The 19,168-nt window shown below is 40.1% G+C and overlaps 1 protein-coding gene and 1 pseudogene across 8 annotated transcripts in view; one reads left to right on the top strand and one right to left on the bottom strand.

Annotated features, from left to right (window-relative positions):
- TENM1 (teneurin transmembrane protein 1) overlaps window positions 1–19,168 on the bottom strand; it is a 388,748-nt gene that overhangs the window by 64,229 nt on the left and 305,351 nt on the right. For all 8 annotated transcript variants that reach the window (XM_077922107.1, XM_077922113.1, XM_077922110.1 and 5 more), the window contains 2 exons: window positions 15,314–15,546; window positions 4,301–4,455 (listed from right to left, as the gene is read on the bottom strand). In XM_077922107.1, the coding sequence (XP_077778233.1) occupies window positions 4,301–4,455; window positions 15,314–15,546 (388 nt within the window). The remainder of the gene's footprint in view (window positions 1–4,300; window positions 4,456–15,313; window positions 15,547–19,168) is intronic.
- LOC114589600 (U6 spliceosomal RNA) lies at window positions 17,822–17,890 on the top strand (annotated as a pseudogene).

Raw genomic sequence — 19,168 nt, 5'->3', positions numbered from 1 at the left:
TGCAATATAAAAACATATCTATTAAAATGCAGATAGCTTTTAAAAACACAGAACACTATTAAGGGCCCTCTGCTTTTTTAAAAAAGCGTGCTAGAATACAAAATTCTTCACCTGCTGGTGGAAGGACAGCAAGGAATTGCAACTTAGGAGACTGAGCTCACTGTGCTTGTTGCTTGAGAGGCAGAGGATACAGGTTTATCTTTCGCAATTGATTACACACTGTGTCACAGCTAGGGATACCTAAAGGATTGGGTGATAAGATCTGCTTCACTGTTCCATCAGGATAAATCCTCTACTAAGTTTTATTCTTTATTGACACAAATGTCATGTGTTAAATAATTTTCCTTGCAGGAGGAAAAAAATGTCAATAGATTTTGGGATGGTGGGTGGGCAAAATTGTTGCTGTGATTAAAAAAAATTAATCCTGTTTTTTTAATCATTCTCTATCATGAAAACCTATGCCATAGTAAAGCTATTAGACTTCATGGTGGCTCGAGCCTGCTCTCTGAAAAAAGACAATTTTAGCTATAAATAAATAAATATCCTTGTCCTAAAACTGATTGTTTTGTAACAGTACCAGATAAAAAAACTGCAATAATTGTTTGCAAGTCAAATGTAAGAGCTTAAGGAGCATTTGAAATTGCCAGGGCTTTGTGGAAGGGAAGAGGGAGGTGGGACCCAGCTGGGGAAGCAAATGGAAATGAAAAATATTCTTCTGACAATTTGTTTAAAACCAATGCTCTTAGTTGAAGGATACACACTAAACATTATAACATGAACATTAAAGATGGAGCAAGGCTAACAGTTTATCAGCAGCTCATTATTTAGTGCAGAAATGAATCAATTTATTTGACAGGCAGGTAAGAGCCTGGCTCTCTTGGGGAAGCTAACAGAGATCAGAACAATAAATCACAGATGGGGAAGCTGTGGTCCTCCAGATGTTGCTAGACTCACATCTCCCATCTGCCCAAGCCAGCATGACCAGCGATCAGGGATGACGGCGTTGTTGTCCAGCAACCCTGGGAGAGCCACAGGTTCCCCATCCAAGCTATAAAAGAACAAAAATCTGTTGAATGTTACCATTTCCAAACAACCTGTAGCCTAGGCCACACACCTCTTTGATCAGAGCTTCCCACTGGGTGACAGAATAATTTGACTGGATTGCAAATTAACACTGATTAAACTTTTCTTCTCGTACATCAGCATGTCAGATATTTTTAAATCATACACAAGCAAAATGTGAGTCTGATTGCATGCATTCCATAGCAATTAAAGTTGCTTCAGTAAGTTTGAAAAGTTATGACAACAACTAGCACCTGTTGGACTAATGCTAAGGCAAAAGTCTCCATTAAAAATGCAGTTCATGTGGAAAAGGATATAGGTGTCCCAGAGGACAGAAAGCTGAACACGAATCAGTAGTGTGCTGTGACTATTTAAAAAGTGAACACATTCTTAAGCTAGATTATCAGAAACATCATCTCCAAACAGTTCTATTTTTCAAGTTCCGGCTGAAAAAGGGCCCTGTTACCAGACCATATGAAGCAACAATTCAATTCTGTTCTGTGCTAGTCAGGCCACCGTAGAAGCACTTTGTCCAATACTGGGCACCACATTTCAAGAAGGACGTTGACCCACTAGAAGCAACCAGGGCAGTGAATGGCTTGGAAACTGCACTATGGAGGTGGGGTCTGTCAGAAAAGGATCCCCCACCCCGGAACCTTTGTTATGCCTGCCAATGAAGCACAAAGCATCAACATATGTTTCACACACAATAAAGGAAGTCATTACAGTAACTAGTGTGGCCCATGTACTCTTCTTTCACTTGTTGGTAGTTGCTGAATTGGTGTGTGTTGGAATTTGCAAATGCCCACTTTATAAGACCATCTGGGTCATCGCTGGAAATAACAGAGCTTGAGCTCTATTGACAGGAGCAAGCCAGCAGTGAATCACATTGTGCATGTTGGAGTTAACTCTTTTTTTTTTTTTTTAAAGCAAGAACAGGATCTGCACAAGCTTGGCAGTGTGTCAGGCCTAATAAGTACAGGGACCCTTGTCCCATGGATCAGTTGCTGAGACTGAAGGCCCCTGCCCCTCTATAGTTGTTTCCATGCCCCATATTTTGTCTAGCCATTCCTTCAGATTGTAATTCGTTTTATCTAATTTTAATATCTCATTTTTTAATTGTTGTACCTCTCCCTGGGATGAAATGCGGGTAAGAAATCTTAATCATCATAATCTCCAGGGACTATCCTGATGAGCTCCCTGCACTTCAAAATCTGGCACTACGCCATTGTGAACTGGTCTAAATTCAGCCAGTGTCAATTTCACATGGAACGGATGTCAAATGAGATGGAACATTTTAACATTTCAAGATGCTTATGTCAGTGATTCAACGTCAAAGGAAGAATCAGGAGCAAGCATTAAGTGTTGTATTCAAACCATGAATGCAAATACCCTTGCCAAAAGATGGGCTTACAGTCAGCGCTGAATTTAAACGAAAGCATTGCTTTCAACAGAGACCAGCTACTCAGCAGCTCAGCTCAGGAGCTCCTGAGTGGAACCAATACCAGGGGGACTTGCATCTGGTGCCAAATATAAAAGGTGCCAAATGTAAGTCTCGCTTGCACAACAATAACTGGGAGTGTGTTCTAAGGCTTCTGATTGTTCCTTTGCAGCTGTAGCTTTACTGCCACACACAAATTAAGCCCACTAGGAATCCTAATTTGGCCTACAAAAACGGTGTAGGCAGATTGTTTTGGCTGAGGAAAGAAGTCTTGTGGGCCCAATTAAGACTCCTGGTGGGCCTATTTTGGCCCAGTGGTTGGAGGTAGCCCATCCTCAGTGTAACCATGCTAAAAATATAAGGTAAAGGTACTAGATGGACTAAGTCGAGGGGGCTGCACTGCCTGCCATGATGCTCCTGGGTGCTGTTCAATGTCTTATTTTTAGCATTTAAAGCCCATAGCAAGCTGGGACCAGATTACCTAAAGGACCACCTCACTCCACATGTCCTTGACCAGCAACTGCACTCCTTATATGTGGCACTCCTGAAATAACTGCTTACCCTATTGATGTTCTTAATTTGTCCTAAAAACTGGGCTTTTAGTGTTGTGGCTGCAGCCATCTGGAATTAATTGCGAGTTGAAATAATTAATAAATAATGGCTTGACTTGCTTTAAGGCAGTTCCCTATACTCCTACCTCTTCTTTCTCTGCTTGGACCCCGCTCCCTTCCCTGCTGATTTATAGCTGCTGGGCGTAAACTGCGTTCCAAAGTGTGGGCTGCCGCTGTAACGTTTAGTTTGGCTTTTCGGCACAGTTAGCTGGGCTGCAAACCTGAGCTGACTATTTGTCTTAAAATAAAAAGGCCATTTTAATGCCACACGAGGGTCTCATTAACTCTGCTAGTTTAAATACTTCATAGCTACCATGCAATAGCACGGCTCTAGCCATTCCTTTTATTCAATGGCAACAGCTGACTGACCATTATGCTTTCTGTAATGTTTCTATAAAGTTTCATTTATTAAGAGGCTGTTTAGTGCGCCTGAGTTTATTTGGTTTTTAAACATAAACGGGGGGGGGGGGGGAGGTGGATGCATTTTGGATCTCTCAAAGCCCAAGAGGAAACAGCTCCAAAGGGCTACAACTCTTGAGATTTAAGAGTTATTTCCCTCCATCTAATAGCAAGGCAGTATCCTTCATTAAGAATATTATTTCTATGTGTGCATGCCAGATGTTCTGAGACAGCGGATAGAAGTGTCACACTAGAGGCAATCTTGAAACAGATTTTTGCAAATGCAGCATTTTTTAATACAGCATTGTACTCTATGAGCCATAAGTAAATAAATACATAAACAATTGCAGACACATACAAAAGCAAAACCTTATTTGCTCAGCTTAGGTTTTGTCCACACTTGCCCCGTGCCTAGAAAGCATGGGTCTAAGTAGTCTTCCATTTGCCCCACTGCTTTCCTTGGGGAAACAAACTCTTTAGCACTGAATCGGAACATATGTCAATCCATGGAAAACCCAATTGATGTTTGCTGCAATTCAGCAGTAAAGATTGAGTTTTCTCAGGGGAAAGCAGCAAGACAGGCAGAAGGCCGGATGAGCCCACAATTCCATTATACTGATGATCTCAAAGTAAGTTTTACAGGCTGCTGCTGCACAACCTAGAGAAAGTTGATTAAAACCACCATGCTTATTCAAATGCTGTCCTTAACACATGTAATTTCAGCAGACCAAAGGAAATTTGTTTCCATGTGGAACAGCTGCAACATATAAAAACGATTAGTGTCTACCTGAGTGATGTCCATTCCAGCATCACAGCTCAGTGGCTGGGTTGACGTGAGACCATTTGAGCCTATTAATGTTGTGATCACATCATTTCCATCAATCTTCCGAATCATGGTGCCATCAACAAAGTAGATGAAGCCGTGCTTATCTACAGTAATACCTATTGGGGAAGAGGAAAGGAGATTAAGCAGGAAAACTACCAGGGACCAGAACTATAAATCAGTGGTCGGGGAGCCAGTGGCTCTCCAGCTGCTGTTGGACTCTCATCAGCCCCAGCCAATATGGCCAGTGGCCAGGGATTATGGGAGTTGTGGTTCAACAAAAAATACCCGGAGAGCATAGGTTTCCCCAGTTCTGCTATAAATGCTGGCTTTGTTTCATTCTATTGGCTTTTTCTGGTTTGATTTGATAATATCCCCCCATTTTATTTGTCTTTTTATGTGTGTTCAAATTCATGAAACCATCTGGAAAAAAAACCCTCTGAAAGCACAGTGATTATTCTGTGCTTTTGTGAACATGCTTTACTCTCATAAAGAATGAAGAAACCGTGGGGGAAAAATAGCACAAAGCAATGAGGTTTATGAAAACACAAACTCCAGCCTGAAAATCAGTAGTTGGGTTTAAACTGAATTTGCCAGATGATGATAATAAACAATATTTCATATATCAATCTACCTATCTACTTAAATATTTCTATCTTGCCTCTCTTACAGCTTGAACTGGCTTACAAATACAGCTACAAACTATTTTAAGAACTGTAAAAACCTGTTTATTATTTGTATATGCAGTAGTGAGAAAAAAGATACAGTGGTGGTGAGCAGTATGTTGAAGACAGGGCAGAAAGATTAAGCCAGCAAACATCAAACTACCTTAGACAGATGGGTAGGAACAGAGGAGCAAAGGAAACTGACTTTTACTGAGTTAGACCATTAGTCCATCTCATTCAGTGCTGTATATACTGACCCATAGCAGCTTTCCAGGATTTCTGATAAGAGGTTTTCCCCAGCTCTACCTGGTGTTGTCAGTGACTGAATATAGAACCTTCTGCATGCAGCAATGGCTCTTTTCACATGTAGAAGCATAATTATCATTATAGTTCCTTATAATCTCTATAGTCTAAATTTTATTTAGTTCCTTTGATGCAGAAATCTACTACCAAAGCCTGTAGTAGAAGGATTCAGGTTCTACAAGCAGGTCCACCTTGAAAGCACGTTTATTCTGTGACTGCAATGTTTTTTATAGAATAAAATACATGCACACACACACACACAGCTTTTGGAATGTGACTTTAAGCTATATTCTGGAAATGGGGGAACCTGTGGCCCTCCAGATATTGTGAGACTACAGCTCCTATCATCCCTTGCCACCAACCATGTTCGCTAGGGCAGATAGGAGCTGAGGTCCAGCACCATCTAGATAGCCATTGGTTCCCCATATTTGCTCTGCACACTTTCATTTAAGTTATGAGCAAACATGCACGGGATTGCATTGCACAGATTGGGTTAACGAGGCACAAACAGACAAAAAAATGTGGATGTGGACTTCACAGTGAAAAGTATATGGAAGACACTTCAAAACTGAAGGAAGCCCCCCTTCCATAATGCAAAAAATTGGAATGACAATTGAGACTGCAGCAAGGGATGTAGTGGAAGGCCAAAGGAAGGCTAGAAAAGAAACAATATTGCACACAAGTTCTGCAGAAAAATGATAAGCCACTCAGGATATGAAAAAGGATTCCTGCCTTCCTGAGAGCTGGTTTAAATATTGATGTTTCAGAGGGTGCAATAAAAAGTAGTATATTCAAGGTGGTGTTAGCCTGTAAGAAATCAGAAAGGTCCAAACCTTGGCAAAGATCTGGGATGGAGGACCTGTTGAACTCCAACTCACATAATCTCTCACCATTGGCCATGCTAGCTAGGATTCATAGGAATTGAAGTTCAACAACATATGGAGTACCATGGGTTCCCTGTTCCTGACATAGATATTATACCATAGAAAGATAAATCCCAATGTTTGTTTCCTTGATGGACAGGAGCAGAAATGAACTGTGCACTGACCCTGCTTTGTCTGTCATCTCATGCATAGAGTACAAAGAAAATTTTTCATATATCAAAACAAAGGAAGTCATCACACACAAAAATGTACATAGGAGAAAAGATAGTAGTGCTCATGCGAGTGATTCAAGCAAATGTGGAGTATAACAAGCAACAACTGATGGATTGACATTTTATTGAGAAATGGGGAGTGGCATTATGGGGATGGTGAATGGATCAATAAACTTCTCATGGGCTGGAAATCTATAAAAGATCTGGCAATCATTTTCTCCAAACTCCATTAAAATAGACAATGAAAGGATATTGAATCAGACATCAGAAGTGTTTAAAGAGGGCAGAGGAACTTTAAAACACATAAAGGCACAAATGACATTATGTTTATGACATTCTGTTTATGGCATGATGGTTTTTAAAAAAGACTATGACAGCAAGGTAGGGAGACATGTAACTACCAAGCAACTTTCTCACAGACAAAGAAGTTGATAGCACCATATGATAGAATCCATTATTGCCCATCTAAGATGACAATTGATAGGTGTATGAACAGAACTCTAGATTTGCCTTATATCTTTGTATTGTATTGTATTTTGAGTTGATGTTTTATTCTGAATCACTCTGTGCATGCTCTACTTTAATCTGTGTTTGTGGTGTTCTTTACACTCCTCTGGTATGACTTGTCTTTAAGAAACCCATGCTGGGTCTTAGTAAACACACACACACCCCTTTATTGTGGTCCAAAATTAGTAATCACAGCATCTTTTTCTAAGCACTCACAGATTGATTGTTTAACTATACTGAAAATACTATAAAATTGTATATAAAACTGTAAATGAAAGGCAGAATCAAAGATAAAGGTTAAACAATGGAACAAGGGGCAAGAAAAACAAGCAATAAAAATTGAATGATTAATAAAATTATAATGAAATCAGGTTATCGCCATGACAATTTATAGCTATCCTTTAAAGCACCTTTGCATGGCTCTTTGCAACCGTGCAAAAGGAGACAACTTATAAGTCACACACACAAGGGCCACAAAAGGCACTATCTAACAATAGATAACAGTATCTTTTAGCTTATACCTTTTGGAGTATAACCACAATAAAAAGATATCCAGAAACTTAAAGTGGGGTTCCAAGTACAAAGAAAAAACAATATGTAACCTATCTCAGCAGTTCCACAAAGGCATCTATACTGAGTCTGAGGATATTGGCAATCAATCATGCCAATAGCATAGTCTGAAAGGAGATAGCCATAAAGGCTTGTCTGAGCTTAGGTAAGGTAAGATTAACTCAATATGAAGATCTACACTGGCCATTTTTATATAGCCAAAAGTATATGAAAAGGATGAACTTAAAATTATTACTCTATTAGATAGTACTCTTTGTTCAAAATCCTTTTTCTTGAGTATTAGAAGTACTCAATGCCCAAAGGTAGTAAAAACAAGTGAGATCTGCAGCAAAATGTTGGCAGTGTGGAGGATTTCTGTTCAGACTCTGGCCAGACAGTCATGCCCATTTACTAATTGATGGATCGATTTCACTTCCCATGAAACACCCCAAAGTGATTTAACAATATAAACAATCTTGTTCCGCAGTTGTGCCTTGCAAAAACCCAATCTTATCCACAGAATTGAAGCTCAGTTAAGTAAAATCCGCATATCTGACTAGATCCAATTCAGTGGGTAAGATCTGATCTTCACAAGGCACAGTTGCAGAACAACTAAACAAGGTATTGGACCCAGGGAAATTAATCAGTACATACTACAATCAAAATATGGGTCAAGTGAAAGTGTGGCTGAGCCCTGGAAGCCTGATGCCTGCACTGTATGGAACAGACCTCCTGATGAGATGATATCTGCAGGAGGTCCTCTTCTGCAAAGCTCAGTAATCAGCCAAGGACAGAAAGGTTCAGGGGTCAGCAAACTTTTTCAGTAGGGAGCCAGTCCACTGTCCCTCAGACCTTTTTTTTTTGGGGGGGGGAATGAACAAATTCCTATGCCCCACAAATAACGCAGAGATGCATTTTAAATAAAAACACACATTCTACTCATGTAAAAACACCAGGCAGGCCCCACAAATAACCCAGAGATGCATTTTAAATAAAAGGACACATTCTACTCGTATAAAAACATGCTGATTCCCAAACTGTCTGCGGGCCGGATTTAGAAGGCGATTGAGCCAGATCTGGCCCCCGGGCCTTGCCAACCCATGGTTTAAGGCAGCCCTGTTCAGGGAAGTTTTTAATATGTAATGCTGTACTGTTTTTAACACTGATTGGGAGCCGCCCAGAGTGGCTGGGGAAACTCAGCCAGATGGGCGGGGTATAAATAATAAATTATTATTATTATTATTATTATTATTATTATTATTATTATTATTAGATGATCTTTTAGGAATCCTGGTCCCAAGCCAAATAGGGCTTTTTACACCAGTATCTGTACCTTGAACTTAGCCTGGTAGCTAACTGGTAGGCAGTGTAATTCTTTCAGCAGCAGCATAACATGATGACAATATTCTGCCCCAGTGAGCAATAAAGCTGCTACCTTTTGCACTAGCTGCAACTTCTGGACCAATGCCCACACAGAGGGCATTGCAGTCATTCAGTCTGTAGTAATTCAGGATACTGTGTTCCACACCCCCATTAGTTTCCTGCCCTCTGGCAGTCAGTTAGCATTTCATTGGCACTAAGCATGCTCAAGTCATCATTGACCTACTTTGGGGGTTCCCCTGTAGTTTCCCCACCCTTAGTTATGTTTTCTAGTTCTGTCTGTTGATTGTGCTTGGATTTGGCTACATAGTGTATGTTGACATTGGCAGCTTCGTGACATGCAGGTGGTCTCAGGTTCAATCCTTAGCATCTCCAGGTAGAAGAGGGAAAGGCTCTTGCTAGAAACCATGGCTATCCAGTGCCTCTCACCAGGGCTTTTTTCCAGATGGAACACACTGGAACTCAGACCCATCACCTCTTAGGTGGGTGCCATTGCCATTATAAGAGAATGAGGGGGGCGTTCATGGTGAGTTCCAGCACCTCTTTGTCTAGAAAAACAGCACTGCCTGTCACAGGAGATAGTCCAGAACCAGATGAACTAATGGTTTCATCCAGCATATGGCAGCTCTCTACGTTATCTCTACAGACTCAGTTAACGCCTGCATGTGATGGGTTATAAACAAAAGTTTAAACTAGCTTTACTCATTTGCTTAGCAGATCTGGGACTCATTCTCAACCAGAGGGCCTCAAAGTAGCTTGGAATAAGCAATTACAGTCAAGTGATTTAAAAAGAAGAAATTAATGGATCCATGAGAAGGAAACAAGCGATTTTTGAAATACTGAACTCTTAAACAAAAGTAAACACCTACATATGGAGAATGTTTCTCTGAACATATTGGTGTAGTGATTTTGGGGGGTTGGGGTAGGGGAAGAAGTCTGTCCACTTCAGATGCTATGCTGCTTTTGCCAATCTGGTGCCCTCCAAATGTTTTTGAACTTCAACCCCCTTCCACTGCTCAAAATATCCGGAGGAAAAGTAATAAGCTGTTTTATATTGAGTTAGCCTATATAGTTCAATGTGTTGTCTACACTGGTTGGCAATCGCTCAGCAGGGTTTCAGACAGAGGACATTTCCAGTTCTACCTCGAGATGCCAGGAATTTAATATAGGGACCTGCCATATGTAAAACAGATGCTCTATGACTGAGCTACAGCCCTTCCCTCTAGGGTTGGTGAAGGTTGTGCTATGGTGTCTTCCCCACCTCCCTCTCTACCCAAGCTTGCAAACTCTTCGCATCTGCCGTATGTAAGAATCTAATGGTTTACTTGCTGTCAGCTTCATATTAACATAAGGAAAATGTGGAAGGAAAGCACATATTGGTGTTATGTCTGGTGGTATTTTAAGGTTTAGAAATGTGCCTACAATCTATAAGCTACTTAATGTAGCACGGTTGCCTAAAGCTAACATTGCACCATTCGAGTCAATAGAACAGACCCAACTGTTCAATTGTTTTATAGATTGCAGCCTAAAGCTATCTACAGTGTTGTCCCCCCCGCCCTTTTTGTGTTCTCACGCACTAGTGGAACTGTTACAATTTATACCATTGACATGGTAATCAATATTGCTCCTCCCCTATTATGAGGGTTAAACGAGGCAAGATGGTAATTGTGAGTAAGCCCACCCGGAACTAAAACAGTTAGACTCTTGGGTTCAAATCACCATTCAGACATGAAGCTCAGAGGGTGAGTTTTCTGCATCACTATCTCTTAGCCTAATCTACCTCTCCAGGTTGTTGTGAAGATAAAGGCGGCGGGGGGGGGGGGAGAGGCAAACCATGTATGCTTCCTTGACCTCATTGGGGGAAAGGTGAAATATAAGCATAATCATAAATAAATGAATGAATTTCCAGGTGTGAGCATCATTAGCGCCATGGTGGAAGAAGAGAAAGGATTAACCCATATCCTGGCATGTCACAGTCTTAATCCTGTTTCCTCTTTTCCATGGCAGCTATTTGAATTAAAAACAAAAATCTCAAATCACTTAAAACCCCATCAATGTTACATCTAGTTTGGTTCTAATCCTTGTCATTTCCAGGCAGGGCTGGGAGAAACTCCTGTCTGAAACCCCAGAGAGCTGCAATCAGTGATCATAAACTAGGGGTACCCAAAATGGTGCCCTCTAGATTTATTTATTTTGTACTACAATTCTTATCAGTCCAACCAGTATGGTTAATGGCCAAGAATCATGGGAGTTGTAGTCCAACTATGGGTATATATGAAGAGCACCACATTTGCTACCCCTTGGAGCAGACAAGGCTAAGCCAGATGGACAAATGGTCTGATAAGTTATGAAGAACATAGATGGAGCAAGAGCTGTTCTCAGTCTTCTCTTTCTTTTTGAACACATTCTTCTTAGAATGTGAAGAGGGATTTATTCTTAAATCATTGGGGAATTGTAGTTCTGGGAGGAAAATAGGAGAATATAAATTATATGGAATAAATAAACAAATCACAATGTTATAGCTGTGCCCAGATCTGAACCTGGGATCTTCTTAGAGAAAAAAGCAACAACTCCGTTAGCACTCCAAGCCTTCTTGAATCATACTGCCCTGTTGTTTGACCCCAACAACTGGTATTTATTTATTATTGCCTTTATATCCCTCCTTTTCCCCAAGGTGGCACACATGGTTCTCCACATTCTGTCTTCACAACAATCCTGTGAGGTAGGTTAGGTTGAGAAAGAGTGATTGGCACAAAGGTACCCAATAAACTTCACAGCTGAGTGGGGATTCCCAGCACTAACCACTACATCACACCAGTTTTTAGTGGAAGATCCTGTCCCTTATCACATATAGAAAAAGCCTCAGGGGGCATCTATGTGCCTCTTAGACAAAGACATCACATTTTCTGCATGAGAGAAACTAGCTTAGGTTTGTAATCCTGTACACACTTATGTGGGAGTAAGCCTCACTGAGCTTACCTCTGCAAAGACTATCTATAGAACTGTCAATCATGCAATAAGGAAGCCATAAACCTCCAACACATCTTGAAAACAGATATGTAAATGGAAGAATTCATACATATGCAGTTGATGGGCATAATCTGTAGCTAGAGAATTTGCATTCATTTTTTCCTGATGTCTTTTCCCTCTTGGAAAGTTCCCTTTCAGAAGGAGGGGGTTCTTTTGTACTATTTTAGTAATATGACATTTCTGATTCAACTGTAGCTGAATTAACTTTAGCTATTTTGCTTGAAATAACTTTAGTTATTTTACATTTCTAATTCAACTTGCAAAAAAATAAAATTCCCCAAGAAAACTTCATAAACTCCCAGAGACGTCTGATAAAAAGAAAACATGCCAATTGTATTCAGAAAGAATTTGCTGTTTCTCATAAAACTTTTAAATAGGGAAAAAGTGGATCCAATTGGTTAATTTTATGGTTCTAACACATAACAATTTCTAACAATTTGCATGTCACCCATTCTAAATATCTTTGACTCTTTCAATTAAAGCTACCATTGAGGAATTACTAAAGCAATTTTATGCAATTACTTATTTATAGGCCGCCATGGTACAGAATTAAAATAAGAGGTAACTGATTTAGAGTTTAAAGGTGTGCAATCTCTTACTTTTTTAAAAAATAAAAAGTTACTATTGCTCTAAGAACACAAGAAGCATAAGACCAAACAGAACTAATATGACTTTGCATGCACTTGAATTACCTAGGCAGAACATGAAAATATGCCATTTAAAACCTGTTTGGTGGAAATACATATGCTTAGTGAGAAACTGAAATTACAAGGTTCACAAACAATATGCAATTATGATGTCTGGCTTGATCCTCTAAAATACTTTTGTAAATGTTAACCTTTGCCAATGCGTTCATGGATTACCTGGGTGGGGAAACCAATCGATAACAACATTCTATATAGTTTTGAGGAACCAGCACTTTGAATTCTGTCCCAAAATGAACTGGCAGCCAGTGCAACAACTAAGAATTGGATGATATACGCTAATGTTGGACTACTCCTGTTAAAAGAAGGGAGGCTGTCTCGTTCTGCACTAGTGGAATCTACCAGATTATTTTCAAAGACAGCCCCATGCACACTGCATTAAAATCATCTACGAAGCATGGATGACAGTGGCAAGGTATCTGTCCTCCATTAGCAGGCATTGACAGCGTTAGATGAAGTGGCTTGTTGTGTAGAGCAGGAACATAGCAGGACAGCTGGGTAATGCACCTGGTCCCTACAAGGGTGTGTATCTCTGTTGAGAACAGGGCAGTAATCCCACCTATTCGTTTGTGAACAACTCCATGTAGTCTGGATTTTATCAAGACCTTTTCTTAAGGGTTTTGTTTTTAGTAAAGGATTTTATTACACAGTCTACATAGATGAGCAAAGGTTATTGGTTGTCACTGTTTCATGGAGAATTTTTTGAACCGTATCCCATTCAAATAGTAAATAGGCCCACATATTTATTTTTCTATTACTGAAATATTGCAAATGTCCAAGGCTACTTGGGGAAAATCATTATAACTATCTGAATTGTTGCTCAGGGTTACAAGGTAACTTAGATGATGACAGTATTGTTTTTGGAAATTGCACAGGCAATTCTGAAACCTCCATGTTAGAAACTTCCACCAAGCAAGTAAATAAGTCGGAGCAGATAATTGTCTTTTAATTAGATATAATCAATTTCAGTCAGCAGTGATACATTGATTCTTATTTTCTTGAAAAAAAGTATCTACATCCATATATTTCACCTTCCTTTAGAGTTGATTTCCTGCATTAATTGCTGGCCTGAATATTAACACTTATTTGTGCTTATTTCACACTTATTTTCCATCATTAGAAATGTATTAAAGTGACTATAATTGCAATCTCTTACTAGCTGGTTTTCAAATGAGGGTTCTTATGTGTCATGGACATTACACTGCCTCTCAGTTAATTTCAAATTTCTACTGATGTACAGTTTTCCTTTATTACTTCAGAGCTGGATGGCGGGACCAAACCTTCCCTCACAGCTATTAATTAGGCATTTGCTGTACACTAGAAGGCTAATAAGCCAGAAGCAAATACATTAGACCTCAGTCTTGCAAGGTTTTAAGCACCTTCCCATGAGTTGCTGGGTACTTTCTATTCCAAATTACCCACACTGTGCATTAATGAGCTCCACCATCCTATGCAATTGAACACCTTTATAATGCCTGTTAAAATGATTGGCTAGGTTTTACTCATAAAAAATCCAGTATGTCTTTGATGCATCAAGCATATGGGTACAGAATTGAATCACAGGCACCTGGGAAGACTGCAGAGTGCAGGTCATTTATGAGATTATTTGTAGAAACACTTACAAACACTTCCCAGACACCTTATCAAAAACAAGATTAAGCACAACAACCTCCCAGCCAGAGGCGGAGCTAGCTGCCCATGGGGGCAGGGCGAGTGTCCCAGGGGGCAGGGTGGTGATCTCACCCCCCCCCTCAGGATGACACCCAGGGCGAGCTGCACTAACTGCACCCCCTTCCTCCGCCAGTGCTCCTAGCATGCCATCGACAGAAATTTCACTCAAAAAATTACATTCCTTTTGATTATTTTCAAATGCCATTTCTTTTCTCATTAATTGATGGAGAATAGTTGAAATAAATGTGGGACAAATCTGTGGCCCTCCAGATGTTGCTGGACTCTAACTCCTCTAACTCCTAGCCAGCACAACCAATGGTCATAGGAAATGGAAACTGGGGAAGGAATTCTTCAAGAACCACTTCTCCCCATATGAACCTACCCTGATATCAACTTCTGAGGCCCTTCTTCATGTGGCTCTTCCATGAGAGGACCGGAAGGTGGCAACATGAGAACAAGACTTTTCTGTAGCGGCTCCATCATTATACACCTTTAGGCGCCAAGCAAAAACCAGGCCTTTGGCTGATTGACATCCACTGCCCTTTTAAAATGTGTTCGGGATTATTGGGGAGGGGATTATTGAGTTTTTCCTGTTTTTGTTTTTATTATGTGTTTTGTCTTTTTATATTGTGATTTTATGTTGTGAACCACCCCGAGACCTGCAGGTATAGGGCAGAATACAAATTTCATAAGTATTAATAATAAATTATAATTTTCTATCCTTGCTGCACACTCAGAAGTCTCACTATCTTTTGAGGGAATGTGCACAGAGCAAAACAAAACTCAATGGTCTAACTTGGCAATGGCTGTAACAGACAAGTTGAAACACATGAAATATATTATTCTTTGCACTGAAGGTGCTGAAATATTGGGGGGGGGAGTTTAAAGTAACTTCTTGCACTCAGCTGTTGAGGGCTCATTTCATCCATGAGCTTCACATAATGAAAGGAAGTTTCTCAGGGATGAGGAACCTACAAGTTGGCTGGGGCTTATGGGAGGTAGAGCCCAACAATAACCCTGTTTTAAATGCCGCAGTCAAGGACAACTCTTTCAGCTTCTGTCATTCTCCTACCTCGGGGGCTGTGAAGTGATGCTTCGGAAGCCCGTCCTCCATCTCCACAGTGACTTTGGTCAAACGGAAGGCACTGGTCACCTTTTCCTGCCACTACCTCATAGTTTTTGGTCAAATCCTTGGTTTCACTGAGAGATTTCACCTTGTAAACTCTTCTGGTATTTGTATCTGACAAGTAAAGGGATTCTGATACTGGGTCCATGGCTAGGTAGTACTTGTGAGCTGGACTTGTGCTATTGAGAAAAGGAAGGAGAAACACAAAACAATAATTAGTTACTGTAAGAACAAACTCTCCACCTTCTGGGATGTCTTTTCACACCAAATCATCTCTCCCCGCCCTTTAAGTCATCATTTTTATATCAAGGGCTGCAATTCAAAATAAAACCCACATATTATATGGAAGTGAAAAGTTGCTACACTGTAGGGCACTGTACGGCAACTGGCGTGGAAGGATTCCTGCAGGAAGGATAGAAAGCATGTGGTACTCCTCTGTATATAACTGACATTGCTGGACTTCATATCCCATCAGTCCTACAAACTATGACCAGTGGTGAGGGATGATGCATGCTGCAGTTCAACAACATCTGGAAGGCTACAGATTGCCCATCCCTGCACCAAGATATGGTTATTCTTCAAGACATTCTCAATGATCTCAAACTCAATGCATTGCCAGCTGGAAAATTAATAATAATAATAATAATAATAATAATAATAATAATAATAATAGTAACAACAACAACAACAATAATAATAAATAATAATAATAAAAAACCCCAACCCACTTTCTAAAAATTCACCACAACTTCAGAAGAATTTCTGATACCTCAGTAACAGTCTTCAAAATATATTTTCCTTTCTGGCAAATCTAAATTAATAAATAAAAATATTATGTACTAAGCTTGGATCCTAGAACAATAGGCAAATAGGATCCTAGAATGCAACAACTGATTGGCCTGCAGGAAAAGACCAATCAGGCTCCAAGAGGGAAGCAGAATCAGCCAATCAGATGGGACTCATTGTGTAAATAATGTATATAAAAGCCTGAGGTTCGGGGGTCAATTCAAATCACTGTTTTACAAGCTGCAATAAAGAGCATGAAATCACTACAGGACTCCAAGTATATTTCAAAGAATGCCTGGGAGAAGGAAAAAATATCTTGACCAGGTGAACTTTCTTGCTGAGGGAACTCCACAGTTGTTGCACCAATAATGAAATAAAACCACATCCTTCTTATGAATTTATATCTCACCCTTTAATATAAATGTTTTCCAGGGCTGCTTGATGCATTATGATAAGGGAAACCATCAAATTATTGGCTGGTAGGCTATATTTTACCCATCCAAAAGTCAAAGGTTTTTGACACCCACCCATATTTCTGAAATCTCCACTCCCACAAGCAAGAGGCATTATTATCACAGTTCAATGACATGTTCCAGTCAGAACAAAGCACTCAATGAGGGCACAGAGCAGAAGCAGTAAGAGATATGGCCTGGTGAGGTGTGTGGTGCCTGAACAGAGTCCCAAGAGTCATACAGAGAGGTCTAGAAGCCCACATTTGGCCCTTTGGTCTGAAGTTCCCTACTCCTGACTTTAAGGGACACACTATTATATCTTCTCCAATATTTTTAATAAGAACCATTGCAGCTTCTTACTCCTGTTTATGTTTTTATTATATGCAAAATAAAAAATATTTATTTTTTTAGAGTGCCAAGTTTCAGACTTAATCTGGGAATTCTACTAATACATTTCTTTGTTTATCCAGTTATCAGCTGCTATTGGGAATGGCCCCCTGTTTCTTTAATGCACTTGCAACACGTAGAATTATGACCATTAACCACTTTATGAAGTTTATTTGGGGTTATGTACTGTCATGCAATGTTAGGGTCCTTTAGGCTGGCTGATGTAATCACTGGGCTCCCTCCTTGTGGATGGGCACACAAGCAAGCAAGCATAATGACAGTGATTTGTGGTGGTTCAGATAAAGCTGGATCGGCTTGATTCAAAAGTTTTCAATTGCAGGGGAATGAGAGTGTGAGAAATAAGCAATCAACTCAAAGAACAATCATTAACAAATAACAAATAAGAAGCATGTACTCAAGCATGGTGCTTGAATGATGCTTTCTGCTGATTAGCAGCTTTATATATTATCTCAAGAAGATAGTAGGATTGCTCTCAAGTCTTTGAATAGCTTGGGGGAGTGGAATCGTCCAGTTCCAGCTGTTTTTCCTCAAAAAAATATTTGATTAGTGCATGACCTAAGGAAAGCTTCTTGGCTTTTTTTCTTCTCAGCAAGAGCTTTCAACAAGAACAGCTGGAACAAGTTCTTTTGCAACAGTATTCCCAACTAAGAACGACGTCAAATATATAGATAACATATTTATGTGTTCCTGCTAAATCCCAGTGTCAGCAGACTGTAATCCTTTCCATGCAGCCATGTGCAAGCATGCTTCTGTTACACTGAGGCCACTCAAGTGAAGGTGTTGCAAAGGACTTAAATATCAAGCATATGTGCTCGCTTCGGCAGCACATATACTAAAATTGGAACGATACAGAGAAGATTAGCATGGCCCCTGCGCATAATACAAATTTTGCTAACATAGTGCCTTCCAAGTGATCCCATCAGAGGTTCATGATCTAAGGGATATTGGTTCATCTCAGGCAAACATGCTTACAAGTTCCATTCAGCCCTTGATACTCAATGTGGCAATGTCAGCTTACAACTTAACAACTTCTTAACATCTGAAGAGGACTCATGTTCCCACATTTATGAAATAATCAATATAAGTGTTTACCTATAGGTTTTGTGCCCAGTTCACCACTTAATTTGCTACTTGTTACACTCACATTCACACTTTAGTCATGTCTTGTACATTGGGGTTGCCACCCTTGGCCCTCCACATGTTGCTGGACTCCAACTCCCATCATCCCTGACCACCAGTCATGCTGGCTGGGGGTGACTGGAGCTTTCCAATAACATCTGGAGGTCCACAGGTTCCTTATCTTTGTTATAGATTTTGTTAATATATAATTTGCTTCATCTCATCTTGTCTGAATGGGATTTCATTTGTAAGAACTCAAAACTTGGTGGAATATGGTCTCTATCATTGAATGGTATAATGGGGTGGGGGTACTAAACAGACCTCCAGTTGGTCATGTTGCTACTGCTTACTGGGAGGCAGAAGGAAAGGGGCAAGGAACTGGTGAGGTTAGCATGGTGGAAATGCACAGGCAGAGTCCATTTGGTGCTTCCAGAGGCGCATTTGCATCACACTAACTTTGGCACCACCTTGTCTCTCCCCCTTTACCACCTGGTAACAGCAGCAACACAACCTACCAGAGGTCAGGTGAGCACCACCACCTCATCCCACAATCTACTATTGCTGTTCTCCCATCTGCATTTTAAATTTCTCCATAATTCAAGGATTTGTTCTCCCGAAAAAAAGTTACACCTGTACAAATACAATATCCATGTTTTGTGTTGTTGACTGGGGTGAGCATTTCAATTACTTGTATCTATAATCACCACAATCCAGATGTGGACCCAATACTCAGATGCAGGTGGAAGTTGATAGGTGGTGACTTTCACCAATATATGTTGGCAAAATACATTACAGATATGAGCTCTCTGATGCAATTCTGCGCTACACACATTTTCTCAATAATGAGACAACAATATTACACAGGAGCAGACAAGTAAACTGCTCATGTTTTTAAAACACTTAAAGTAACCAGCCATATGAAATCAGCACAGTAAAGGAGATCACACTGAGTATACACCTCTGGTTAAACATTAATCTGGTTAACATTGCCATATCTATTGCTAGCTTCATTCTCACCACTTTTGCACGATAGACT

Source organism: Podarcis muralis, chromosome Z (genome assembly GCF_964188315.1).
Source record: "Podarcis muralis chromosome Z, rPodMur119.hap1.1, whole genome shotgun sequence".
NCBI classification, from domain to species: Eukaryota; Metazoa; Chordata; class Lepidosauria; order Squamata; family Lacertidae; genus Podarcis; species Podarcis muralis.
This window is presented reverse-complemented; position numbering and strand designations above follow the sequence as displayed.